We start from the raw sequence: 13,714 nt of genomic DNA, 5'->3' as shown, positions 1-13,714 counted from the left end.
CTCAGCTAGTCTGTTAAGCACCGCCTATGGTGCCAAGCATCCTAGCCCCCATTAATCTCCCTTCCACCCCCCGCTCAAACATACTTATGCAAAACATAACAATCCCCAACAAACACAAAGAAGAAAATTCCACCCACCATCCCCCAATAAGAACAAAGTTAACCCGCATACAAAACTGAGCAACAGCCCAAACACTGGTACAAAAACACTACATACACAGCCCAAAAAAGAAAATAAATTTTAGCAGCACAGGCACAGAATTACTCGCCCCCAGGTTCAATGTCCTCCATCACGTGCCAGTCCCCTGTCCTTAACAAAGTTTATTGCCTCACCCGGCGATCAGAATTAAAGTTCTTGCCATTCGTAAGTGACCCACAAACGAGCTGGGTACAACTTGCCGAACTTCACCCACTTCTTGAAGAGGGCTGTTTTAACTTTGTTGAAGCTCGCCCTTGTTTTGGCCAGTTCTGCACCCATGTCCTGGTAAATGCGCAGCTCGTTATTTTCCCATGAACAGCTCCTTGTCTGCCTGGCCCACCTCAAGATCTGTTCCTTATCCAGGAACCGGTGCATTCGTACCACCATCGCCCTCGGTGGCTCATTCATCCGCGGCTTCCTTGCAAGGGGCTCGGTGCGCCCTGTCCACTTCCAAGGGATGAGTAAACGCACTTTCCCCCAGCAGCTTCTCGAACATACATGCCACGTATGCCCCTGCGTCTGATCCCTCAATGCCCTCCGGGTGGCGCGACCTGTTCTCCAGATCCTCCACTTTCTCTTGCAGCCTTTTCTGGTGGTCCTTCATCATCCCCATCTCCGCCACCATCGCGGTTAGCTGGTCCTCGTGCTCAGCCACCGCCTCTCCCACCTTCTGGATCGCCTGTCCTTGGGCTTCCAATCTTTGCTCCACACGGTCAATCCAACTTAATCGGGTCCAGGTATTCTTGTCTTTGCTTGGCGAAGCTCTCCTGAAGAAATTCCACCAGCTGCTGCGTTGACCACTGGGCCGACAATCCCAGTCCCTGAACCTTCGCCATGTTTTCCTGTGCTGCAGACTTCACTCCCTTCTTTGCCCAACGATCTCTCCTTTGTAGACCACTTCTGGTCCACGACTCCATAAGCTGGTGGAGGAATTCTTCTCCTCTACCTCACCAGTCTCCAATTTTACCAATCGAATCCCCCATAAGTCAGGGGAAAAGGTCCAAAGGTCCACCACGAGCGGGAGCTACCAAATCAGCGACCTCTCACTCCATGGCCGCCACCGGAAGTCAGCTCTACCTTTTTTGAGAATCTGAATGGACTCCACGTGTGCAGAAATGCATTCCTTAAAGCAGAAGTCTCAACAAGAATTCATGGAAACTATTTCCAGGGAGACATGGCACATTAGAAAACAGATGGGTTTAATGAGTGGAACGACTCAGGAGAGATTATAGGTACAGATGATAAAACAACCATTTTGCAACATGGCAACCAGACTGTTCTGGTACCTCTTGGAGCTTCACATTAAAGCGCATAGAAAGACAGCAGGAGTTCACCCCCAGAGTTGGTGAGAACACTGGGTGATACAGCGCAGCGAGAGAGAGAGAGCGGGAGATCACTCCGAGACTCGGCAGAAACAGCGGCGATAGAAGCATAGAGAGCGGGATGTCGGCGAGAACAGGGATAAATGCACAGAGAGAGCAGGAGCTCATTCTACGAGACAGCGGGGATAAAGCACAAAGAGAGAGTGCGGACATTCACCTTGAGTCAGCGAGAACCATGGTACCCATGGTATAGGGGGTGATCGATGGGGTGCACGTCGCCATGCGGCCACCATCGTAAAACAGGCCGATGTTCATGAACAGGAAGGGGTACCACTCCATGAACGTGCAGGTGGTCTGTGACCACCAGACAAAGATACTGCACGTCTGTGCCCGGTACCCGTGCAGTGTGTATGACTCGTATATCCTGGCGCAATCATTCATCCCTGGCATGTTCGAGGGACACCCCTCCCCCAGCTGCAGGGCTGGTTGCTGGGTGACAGGGGTTACCCGTTGCGGTCATGGCCGATGACGCCTATACGGAGGCCACAGACTGACGCGGAGACCTGTTACAATGATGCCCATTGTGGTCCAGGGGTGTGGTCGAGAGGTGCTTTGGGCTGCTGAAGATGCGCTTCAGGTGCCTGTACCGCTCTGGAGGGTCCCTCCAGTACCAGTCGAATAGGGTTGGCCACATAATTGTGGTCTGCTGCGTCCTCCACAATATAGCCCAGCAGAGGGGCGATGTGCTGGAGGGGGAGGGGGAGGATCACGACGAAGGACACGCCTCTTCAGATAAGGAGGATGGTGAGGAGGGGGGGGGGCAATGTACAGGACATGGGGGCTGGACATGGACGGGAGGCTGCCCAATGCCACCGGCTGGGCCAGCAAACACGGGACGAGTTAATAGCCACACGTTTCACCGACTAGGGGGGGGGGGGGGTTGCTGAGCAGGGGCACGGACACCACAGTACAGCACCCCCTCACAATTCCACTGCCCTCACCACCCACAACACCCATGAGACTCACCTCCCCCACTACCGACCAACCTTAGCTCCCACACCACCACAACACCCACATGCACACCACCCCTTCATGACACATCCACCTTCGGCACATCGGGCTGGGCTCACACGGTTGCTAGTGACAGGGGGTCTGGTCCATGCCATGGAAGATGATGACAGCCCGCTCTGCCATGAGCTCTGGGCTCCACATCATTAGACAATGTCTGACTCATGGCCACAGTAACACCCTCCACCTGGGTGGTCCCTGTAGTATGCGGGCTGGACACTCCATCACATGACTCTGTCGTTTCGCTGGGGGTGGGGGTGGCGTGGACGTCCAGGGAGGGGGGGTGTGGGGTGTGCGCACGTCACACCCACTGGGGCTCAACATTCCATCACCCCTCAACACTGTGGCACTCAGTTCCCGCCCCACCCCCGCAAACATTGGACAGAGCACAGAGGCAGCTCTCATCGGGGTTTCAGTTTGTTTAATAACAAAAGTTCTATACATGTGCCCTAGCCCCTATATCTAACCTGTGCTCTGCACCTGTGCCAACTTACGAGGCGCCTAACTTTCTGGCCTTACGGGCCCTATCACTACATCTCGATCGCGGGTCTGATGCCCCATTCTCCGCCGCCGCGCCGAGCGCGATTTCGGCCCGGAAGCTTGGTGAATCCCAGCCAAGGGGTCTCCCATTTAAAAGTGAGATGAGGGGAAATTCTTTCACTCAGAGGGCTGTGAGTCTTTGGAATTCCCCCTGAAAAGGTGGTGGAAGCAGAGTCTTTGGATATTTTTAAAGCAGAGGTGGATAGTTTCTTGGTAAGCAAGGTGGTGGCAGAATCCCTACAGTGCAGAAGGAAGCCATTCAAGCCATTGAGTCTGCATCGACCCTCTGAAAGAGCACCTCACCTAGGCTCACACCCCTGCCATATCCCCACAAGCCACTCAACCTGCACAACCCACAGCTACAAGACTCCTCAACGACTCCCCCTCGGACTGATCTGTTCCATGTAAGAACACTATTCATGACGTCCTATGCGACTCTTGCTCATGTATTTGCTTTGTTTGGCCCCTTGTTCCGCACTGTAACCAATCACTGTTTGTCGATGTACCATTTGTCAATGTTCTCTGTTGATTATTCTCTTTATCTACTACGTACGTACTGTGTACGTTCCCTCGGCCGCAGAAAAATACTTTTCACTGTACTTCGGCACATGTGACAATAAATCAAATCAAAATCAAATCAACTTTGGACATGAAGGGGCAAGTTATCATGGCCAATATGCCTCACCTGCACACCTTTCGACTGTGGGAGGAAACCGGAGCATCCGGAGAAACCCACGCAATTATCGGGAGAAGGTGCAAACTGCACACAGTCACCCAAGGCCTGAATTGGACCCGGGTCCCTGGAGCTGTGATGCAGCAGTGCTAACCACTGTGCCACCGTGCCGCCTGCGGTTATCGGGGGGGGGGGGGGAGGCGAGATGCAGATTTGAGGTTATGGTCAGATCAGCCATGATCTTATTAAGTTGCGGAGTAGTCTCGAGAGGTCGAATGGCCGACCCCGCTCATTTTCAACTGTTCGTAAAACAAGAATTGATGTTCTTTAATATGACTCTTCCCTTCCTGAGTCACTGCTTTTTCTTTCAAAATTAAAACAGTTAGTGCATTATACATCTCAGATGTAGGTTGTAGAATAGCAGTACTGTAGAAGAGAAAAGGCATTGATGCAAAGCGCTTTCCATGCCACCGGCACCTCAAAGCATTTTACAACCAATGACACAATGTAGAAAACGTGGCAGCCAATAGGCATTCAGCAAACTCCACTAAACATCGATGTGACACTGAAGAGGTAACCTGGGCGGGATTCTCCGATTGCTGACATAGAAATCGTGTTTGGCAATTGGCCAGAGAATCCGTTTTTACACCGGAATCGGTGAGGGGGGGGGGGGGGGGGGGGCGCCGTTTTTCGATGCCCCGCCCCCTCACAAACAGCGTACTCGACAAATACGCCGCACGCCGTTGGGACGGTCTCGGGACGTCACCTGAGGGCCTCCCCTGATGCTCTGCCCCTGATGGGCAGACTTCCCAACTGGGCCGTTCGCGTGTCCTCTCAATTTTTGGGGACCTTGCATGACGGCTGCGGACTGTGTCCAGCGGCGCCACAGTCGGGGGGGGGGGGGGGCTTCAGCGGGGATTGGGGGACACGCGGGAGCCGTTCCACTGGCTGGGGGGGGGGCTTCAGCGGGGATTGGGGGACACGTGGGGGTGGCGAGGGGATTACAGGGGGGCACTATCTAGCAGTCCGGGTCCGCGCGTGGCCGATGCCACTTTGTACGGTGCGGCCGCCACAGGCCACCGCCATGCGTGGCCACAGACCCAGCCATTCTACGTCCGTATCTGCAGGTAAAGCGGGGGGGGGTTTACGTGGCGCGGCTGTTGGCCCCCAACAGGGCGAAACATCAGCGCGGGGACGGCGCCAACTCTTTGGTCATAAGACCAGATGCTTCCTCTGGACATAGCCGCAAAATCGAAGAATTCAGCCCCCTGTTCATTTTGTGACAGTGATCGAGGGATAAACCTTTACCAGGACACATGAGATTATTCCCTTGCTCACCTTCGAAATAGTGTTGCAAGATCCATTATTCGAGCAGCCAGACTGGTCCTCAGTTTAACATCTCACCTCAAAGAGAGATGTTAACAGTACAGTGCTCCCTCAGTACTGTACTGGAATGTCAACCTTTATCTATCCGCTATTGTTTAACCTGTCACAGAAAGGCGAAACGTACGACTCTTATTGCTGTGGCTTTTTGAAAATTTAAGACACAGTTAATTGATAGACATTCTCTGCACTGCCTCCAATGCCAGTATATCTTTCCTTTGATAAGGGGACCAAAACTAATTGCAGTCTTCTAGTGTGGTCTAACTAGTGCCATGTAAAGTTTCAGCAAGGTTTCCCTATTTTTATACCCCATTTGCTTTGAAATATTCCATTTGCCTCCCCTATTACCTGCTGAGCTTGTTGCCAGCTTTTTGTGATTTATGCACGAGGGGTCCCAAATCTCTCTGTGCTGCAGTTTTCTGTAGTCTTTCTCCATTTAGATAATATTCAACTCCTTTATTCTTCATATGCATAACATCATATTTTCCTGCATTATATCCCATCTTCTAAGTTTTTGCCAACTTACTTAACCTGTCTACATCACTCTAATGAGTCCTTGTGTCATCCTCACCTCTTACCTTCCCACCTATTTTTATGTCATCCAGAAACTTGGCAATACTGTATTCACTTCCCTAACCCAAGTCATTAATATATATTGAAAATAATTGTGACTCCATCACTGATCCCTGTAGCACTCCACTAGTTATAGGTTGTCATCCTGAAAATTCCTCTCTTATCTCAACTCCTTGTCTTCTATTAGTTAGCCAATCCTCTATCCATACTACCCCCACAACACCATGGGCTCTTATCAGAATCATAGAATTTATAGCGCAGAAAGAGACCATTCTGCCCATCAAGTCTGCACGGCCCTTGGAAAGAGCATCCTACTAATTCCACTCCCCCCCACCCCAGTAACCCCACCTTACCTTTTGGACACTAAGGGGCAATTTGTCACGGCCAATCCACTTAACCTGCACATCTTTGGACTGTGGGAGGAAACCGGAGCACCCGGAGGAAACCCACGCATACACAGGGAGGATGTGCAGACTCCGCACAGACAGTCACCAGAGGCCGAAATCGAACCCGGGTCCCTGGAGCTGTGAAGTAGCAGTGCTAAGCACCGTGCAATCGTGCTGCCCCAATACTTATCTTATTAAGTAGCCTTTTCCCCAGTACCTTATCAAATGTTTTTTGGGAAATCCATGTGTATTGTATCTACAGGTTCCCCTTCATCTATCCTGCTCGTTACCACCTCAAAGAATTTGAATAAATTTGTCAGGCATGATTTCCCCTTCATGGAGCCATGCTGACTCTCCTTGATTATATTACATATAATATGCAAGCTTCTCCAGCAATTGACACTAACTATTCAACCATATGGGCCGGAACCTTCCGGCTGTTTGTGCCAACAGGACTGGAAGGCCCCGCTGACCGCATAACTCCTGTTGCGAATTTCTCGGTGACAAGGAGTAAATTTCAATGAGATAATGGTGGAACCAAAACATCTTACCGCCGGCCAATAGCGGATCGTCACCGCCGCCGCCACAAAACATGCAGCAGGTTGTGTGAGAAGTCTGCTCATGGAGTGTCCTGGCTGAGTATTTAGCTGATACACTTTCAATTTCTAGCTATGAGGAGCGGTTGAATAAACTCGGTTTGGAACGACAGAGGTTGAGGGGTGACCTGATAGAGGTCTACAAAATTATGAGGGGCATAGACAGAGTGGATAGTCAGAGGCTTTTTCCCAGGGTAGAGGGGTCAATTACTAGGCGGCATAGGTTTACGGTGCGAGGGGCAAGATTTAGAGGAGATGTAGGAGGCAGGTTTTTTACACAGGGTAGTGGGTGCCTGGAACTCGCTGCCAGAGGAGGTGGTGGAAACAGGGACGATAGTGACATTTAAGGGGCATCTTGACAAATACATGAATAGGAAGGGAATAGAGGGATACGGACCCAGGAAGTGTGGAAGATTTTAGTTTAGACGGGCAGCATGTTCGGCGCAGGCTTGGAGGGCCGAAGGGCCTGTTCCTGTGCTGCACTTTTCTTTGTTCTTTGTTCTTTTGTTCTTTGTTCAATTGGATTATTGAATAACCGGGTTAATTTTCCCATTTTACACCCAGGAGTCCTGTGGTCAGTTGACATGTCATAGTACTAACTTGGTTGAGGTGAGGTCATTTAGCAAAACCTGGAATTAAGGCTGGAACCGCTGGATGTGAAGTCTTAGCCACTCACTGGTTGACCATTAGGGAGTTTGTTTGTCATACATGTTGATGTCATTGTTAAATTGGTACTTTGAAAAAAAGAAAACTTACAATGCGTGAAATTTCTAATAAGGTCGCTCATTTCCACAGGTTTGGGAAACATTTTGAACTTACCCTCCTATGGCAGAGTATTGTCTTGATATTCACCATGCTGGCCTTGCTAAACCTCTGCTGTGCTGTCCAGCAATCTTCCAGAATGAGCACCAGCAGACACTTTTTTACAGGTTTGTACCTTCATGTGTTGATCATGTCAACGTGGCAATAAATAATTGTCATTTTAGATTCCAAATAAGAGAAGCTTAAATCATATTGGAGCTGATGAAAGAAAGTAAAATGTCCATTCGTATTCATCTGCTTCTGTTGTGAAGTTTGTTCACGAGTGGAGTTGGAATCTGTCCCTTTTCAGAATCGCACAGTCGAGTTTGGAGAGAAAAGACCTGCGCATAACTGGAATTTAAACAAGAATCTATGATACGTGATAATATCAAAATCCCAGACATGTGGCCTTGTACCTGGAAAGTTAGTACTTCTGAGGCTTGAGGCAGGCGCAATAGACCGAACAGGCACACCATTTGTTGGACTTCATTTTAGCTGTTGAGGAATGCAGCCTATTGTAGTTAGAAAGCTACTTTTATTTATGGCACCTGAGGAAGGAGCTGTGCTCCGAAAGCTAGTGATTCAAAACAAACCTGTTATACTTTAACCTGGTGTTGTAAGACTTCTTACTGTGCCCACCCCAGTCCAACGCCGGCCTCTTCACATCGTATTTATGATAAAATGATTTGAAGCCAGTAGGAACACCTTGCTACATCAGAAGATATGAAAGCTTTTTATATACAAAGCGGCATGGTAGCAAGTACTCAGTGGTTAGCACTGTTGCTTCACAGCGCCAGGGTCCCAGGTTCAATTCCCGGCTTGGGTCCCTGTCTGTGCGGAATCTGCACGTTCTCCCCGTGTCCGCGTGGGTTTCCTCCAGGTGCTCCGGTTTCCTCCCATAAGTCCAGAAAGATACGCTGTTAGGTGAATTGGACATTCTAAATTCTCCCTCTGTGTACCCGAACAGACGCCGGAATGTGGGGACTAGGGGATTTTCACAGTAACTTCATTGCAGTGTTAATGTAAGCCTACTTGTGACAATAAAGATTTTTTATTATTAAAGCACCTGGGACTTATAAATGATCATTTATAAATGGTAAGAATCTTTCAGGACATTCAAGAAGAAATTGTAAAACTAGTTTGAATGATGTTTTTTTTACAAGCTGTGATAATAACTGGATAAGTGAAACAACAGTGTCTTTGCCAGTGTTAGTCGAAATATGGAACAACAACAACTTGCATTTATATAGCACTGTTAACATAATAAAACACCCCAAGGCATTGAGAGGAACAATCAGTCAAAAGCTCAGTCAAACGAGTAGATTTTAAGGAGTGTCTCTAAAGAGCAGCACAGTCAGGTTTAGAAGCTGCAACATTTTGGTAGAAAATTCCAGAACTTGGATGCTAGACAACTCGACCACAAGGGTGGGCAGATAGAAAGTGTGGATGAATTGGAGAAGTGGAGAGATCTTGGAGAGTTGTAAGGCTGGAGGAGGTTACAGGGTTAGGGAGGGGTAAGGACATGGAGGGGCGAGAGCGCATAAATGAGAAATTTAAATTTCACGTGTTGCAACTAGAAGCCAGTGTAAGTTAATGAGTGTAGAGGTGACAGGTGAATGAAAGTTGTCACGAGTTAGGTTACAGGAAGAAAAATTTTGAATGAATTAAAGTTTAACTCTATGCCACCTAGTCACTGATCTCTCTGCTAAACTAAATAGATCCCTCCCAGACAATTTTGCACATCTCAATCAAATCTTCCTTCAGCATCCTCTGTTCCAAGAGGACATCTCCAGCCTATCCAATCTTTCCTCATAGCTTCAATTTTCCAGTCCTGGCAACATCCTTGTAAATCCCCTCTGTATCCTCTCTATTTGCTTTAACATGTTTTCTGTAATGAGGCGACCAGAACTGTACACAGTACTCAAGTTGTAATCTAACTTTCATATAGTTCCAGCATAACCTCCCAGCTTACTCTATGCCTTGGCTAATCATTGAAAGGATTCCATATGCCTTCTTAACTATTTTGATGTACAATAACCTCCACTCCCCGAAGGGTCTCCCGCCCTGACCTGCAGCCAGGTTGAGGTTTATATACTGATGAGGTTTCACCTTGTTCTGGGGGAATCCCCGCCCTCCGTTACCAGAAAAGTTCATATTCTGTGGAGGTTTGTGGAGGCAATCTGATTATCCACGGGGGTTATAACAGTACTCTCATGGATTCAGGATTGATTAACAGGAAGAATTGGTCAACAGCAGAAAGCAGAGGAGCAATACACCGGTCATTCTCACGTTTGCAGACTGTGACTAGTGGAGTACTGTAAAGATCAGTACTTGGGCCGCAGAGGTTCATAATATATGTAAGTGATTTGGATGACGCAAAGCTGGATGAGAATATGTGTTCTGAGTGTTAAGAACAGGGTTGATGGTAAATGCCGGGTTATTCCAAATCCCAGAAGAGAAACATGAAAGAATTGCCCTTCAACTCTAATTTGCAATTTGATGTAATATAAGACCATAAGACATAGGAGCGGAAGTAAGGCCATTCGGCCCATCGAGTCCACTCCGCCATTCAATCATGGCTGATTTCAACTCCATTTACCCGCTCTCTCTCCATAGCCCTTAATTCCTCGAGAAATCAAGAATTTATCAACTTCTGTCTTAAAGACACTCAACGTCCCGGCCTCCACCGCCCTCTGTGGCAATGAATTCCACAGACCCACCACTCTCTGGCTGAAGAAATTTCTCCTCATCTCTGTTCTAAAGTGACTCCCTTTTATTCTAAGGCTGTGCCCCCGGGTCCTAGTCTCCCCTGCTAATGGAAACAATTTCCCTACGTCCACCCTATCTAAGCCATTCATTATCTTGTAAGTTTCTATTAGATCTCCCCTCAACCTCCTAAACTCCAATGAATATAATCCCAGGATCCTCAGATGTTCATTGTATGTTAGGCCTACCATTCCTGGGATCATCCGTGTGAATCTCCGCTGGACCCGCTCCAGTGCCAGTATGTCCTTCCTGAGGTGTGGGGCCCAAAATTGCTCACAGTATTCTAAATGGGGCCGAACTAATGCTTTATAAAGCTTCAGAAGTACATCCCTGCTTTTATATTCCAAGCCTCTTGAGATGAATGACAACATTGCATTTGCTTTCTTAATTACGGACTCAACCTGCAAGTTTACCTTGAGAGAATCCTGGACTAGGACTCCCAAGTCCCTTTGCACTTCAGCATTATGAATTTTGTCACCGTTTAGAAAATAGTCCATGCCTCTATTCTTTTTTCCAAAGTGCAAGACCTCGCACTTGCCCACGTTGAATTTCATCAGCCATTTCTTGGACCACTCTCCTAAACTGTCTATATCCTTCTGCAGCCTCCCCACCTCCTCCATACTACCTGCCCCTCCACCTATCTTTGTATCATCGGCAAACGTAGTCAGAATGCCCCCAGTCCCGTCATCTAGATCGTTAATATATAAAGAGAACAGCTGTGGCCCCAACACTGAACCCTGCGGGACACCACTCATCACCGGTTGCCATTCCGAAAAAGAACCTTTTATCCCAACTCTCTGCCTTCTGCCTGACAGCCAATCGTCAATCCATGTTAGTACCTTGCCTCGAATACCATGGGCTCTTATTTTACTCAGCAGTCTCCCGTGAGGCACCTTATCAAAGGCCTTTTGGAAGTCAAGATAGATAACATCCATTGGCTCTCCTTGGTCTAACCTATTTGTTATCTCTTCAAAGAACTCTAACAGGTTTGTCAGGCACGACCTCCCCTTACTAAATCCATGCTGATTTGTCCTAATCTGACCCTGCACTTCCAAGAATTTAGAAATCTCATCCTGAACAATGGATTCTAGAATCTTGCCAACAACCGAGGTTAGGCTAATTGGCCGATAATTTTCCATCTTTTCCTTGTTCCCTTCTTGAACAGGGGGGTTACAACAGCGATTTTCCAATCCTCTGGGACTTTCCCGGACTCCAGTGACTTTTGAAAGATCATAACTACGCCTCCACTATTTCTTCAGCTATCTCCTTTAGAACTCTAGGATGTAGTCCATCTGGGCCCGGAGATTTATCAATTTTTAGACCTCTTAGTTTCTCTAGCACTTTCTCCTTCGTGATGGCTACCATATTCAACTCTGCCCCCTGACTCTCCGGAATTGGTGGGATATTACTCATGTCTTCTACTGTGAAGACTGACGCAAAGTACTTATTTAGTTCCTCAGCTATTTCCTTGTCTCCCATCACAAAATTACCAGCGTCATTTTGGAGCGGCCCAATGTCAACTTTTGCCTCCCGTTTGTTTTTAATGTATTTAAAGAAACTTTTACTATCATTCCTAATGTTACTGGCTAGCCTACCTTCTTATTTGATCCTCTCTTTCCTTATTTCTCTCTTTGTTATCCTCTGTTTGTTTTTGTAGCCGTCCCAATCTTCTGACTTCCCACTACTCTTTGCCACATTATAGGCTTTCTCTTTTGCTTTGATGCATTCCCTAACTTCCTTTGTCAGCCATGGCTGCCTAATCCCCCCTCTGATAACCTCTCTTTTCTTTGGGATGAACCTCTGCACTGTGTCCTCAATTACTCCCAGAAACTCCTGCCATTGCTGTTCTACTGTCTTTCCCACTAGGCTCTGCTCCCAGTCGATTTTCGTCAGTTCCTCCCTCATGCCCCTGTAGTTACCTTTATTTAACTGTAACACCTTTACATCTGATTCTACCTTCTTTCTTTCAAATTGGAGATTGAATTCTACCATATTATGATCACTGCCTCCTAAGTGCTCCCTTACTTTAAGATCTTTAATCAAGTCTGGCTCATTACATAACACTAAGTCCAGAATGGCCTGTTCCCTCGTGGGCTCCATCACAAGCTGTTCCAAAAAGCCCTCCTATAAACATTCAATGAATTCCCTTTCCTTGGGTCCACTGGCAGCATTATTTACCAAGTCCACCTGCATATTGAAGTCCCCCATGATCACTGTGACCTTGCCTTTCTGACATGCACTTTCTATTTCGTGGTGCATTTTGTGCCCCCGGTCCTGACCACTGTTAGGAGGCCTGTACATAACTCCCATTATGGTTTTTTTGCCTTTGTGGTTCCTCAACTCTACCCACACAGACTCCACACCATCTGACCCTATGTCATTTAGTGCCATTGACTTAATTTCATTCCTAATTAACAAGGAAACCCCGTCCCCTCTGCCCACCTCCCTGTCTTTTCGATAGGTTGTGAATCCCTGGATGTTTAAATGCCAGTCCTGAACCCCCTGCAACCATGTCTCTGTGATGCCTACCACATCATACCTGCCAGTCACAATCTGGGCCACAAGCGAATCTACCTTGTTCCGTACACTGCGCGCATTTAAATATAGCACCTTTAATTCTCTATTGACCGTCCCTTTTTGTTTTCTTAGTGTGGTGGACCTTGGTTTACTGAGCCTTTCCATACACTGTCATATTTTGTGGGATGGGGACTATCGTAACCTCTCCTGAGTTTTGTCTTTTCGTGCTTTTTTGTATTCCTAAGCAGCGACACTTCCCACTGATTACTTCACCTCTTGGTTCCCTGACTTTCCCTTCCCCCCCAATCTTTAGTTTAAAGTCCTATTGACCACCCTATTTATTCTTTTCGCCAGAACACGGGTCCCAGCTCCGTTCAGGTGGAGACCATCCCAACGGTATAGGCCCCCCCTGTCCCAAAACTGATGCCAGTGTCCCATGAAAAGGAACCCCTCCTTCCCACACCACTCTTTCAGCCACGTGTTAACTTCCCTTATTCTTGCCTCCCTATGCCAATTTGCACGTGGCTCGGGCAGTAATCCGGAGATTATGACCCTTGAGGACCTGTTTTTTAATTTGAATCCTAGCTCTTTATAATCTCTAAACAGGTCCTCTTTCCTAGACTTGCCTATGTTGTTGGTACCGACATGGACCACAACAACTGGATCCTCCCCCTCCCTCTCCAGTATCCTTTCAAGCCGGTCAGAGATGTCCCGCACCCTAGCACCGGGCAGGCAACATACCATGCGGGACTCTTTATCCTGCTCACAAAGGATACTATCTATCCCCCTGATAATAGAATCCCCTACAACTACAACTTGCCTATTTACTCCCTCCCCTTGAATGGCCTGCTGATCCATGGTGCCTTGGTCAGCTGACTCATCCTTCCTGCA

General features: G+C 47.9%; 1 protein-coding gene across 2 annotated transcripts in view; it reads left to right on the top strand.

Moving 5' to 3' along the window:
• Positions 1-13,714, top strand: part of LOC140430435 (solute carrier family 66 member 2) — an 89,378-nt gene that overhangs the window by 22,479 nt on the left and 53,185 nt on the right. For both annotated transcript variants that reach the window (XM_072517911.1, XM_072517910.1), the window contains one exon: positions 7,535-7,668. In XM_072517911.1, the coding sequence (XP_072374012.1) occupies positions 7,535-7,668 (134 nt within the window). The remainder of the gene's footprint in view (positions 1-7,534; positions 7,669-13,714) is intronic.

This window comes from Scyliorhinus torazame, chromosome 10 (genome assembly GCF_047496885.1).
Source record: "Scyliorhinus torazame isolate Kashiwa2021f chromosome 10, sScyTor2.1, whole genome shotgun sequence".
Classification (NCBI taxonomy): Eukaryota; Metazoa; Chordata; class Chondrichthyes; order Carcharhiniformes; family Scyliorhinidae; genus Scyliorhinus; species Scyliorhinus torazame.
This window is presented reverse-complemented; position numbering and strand designations above follow the sequence as displayed.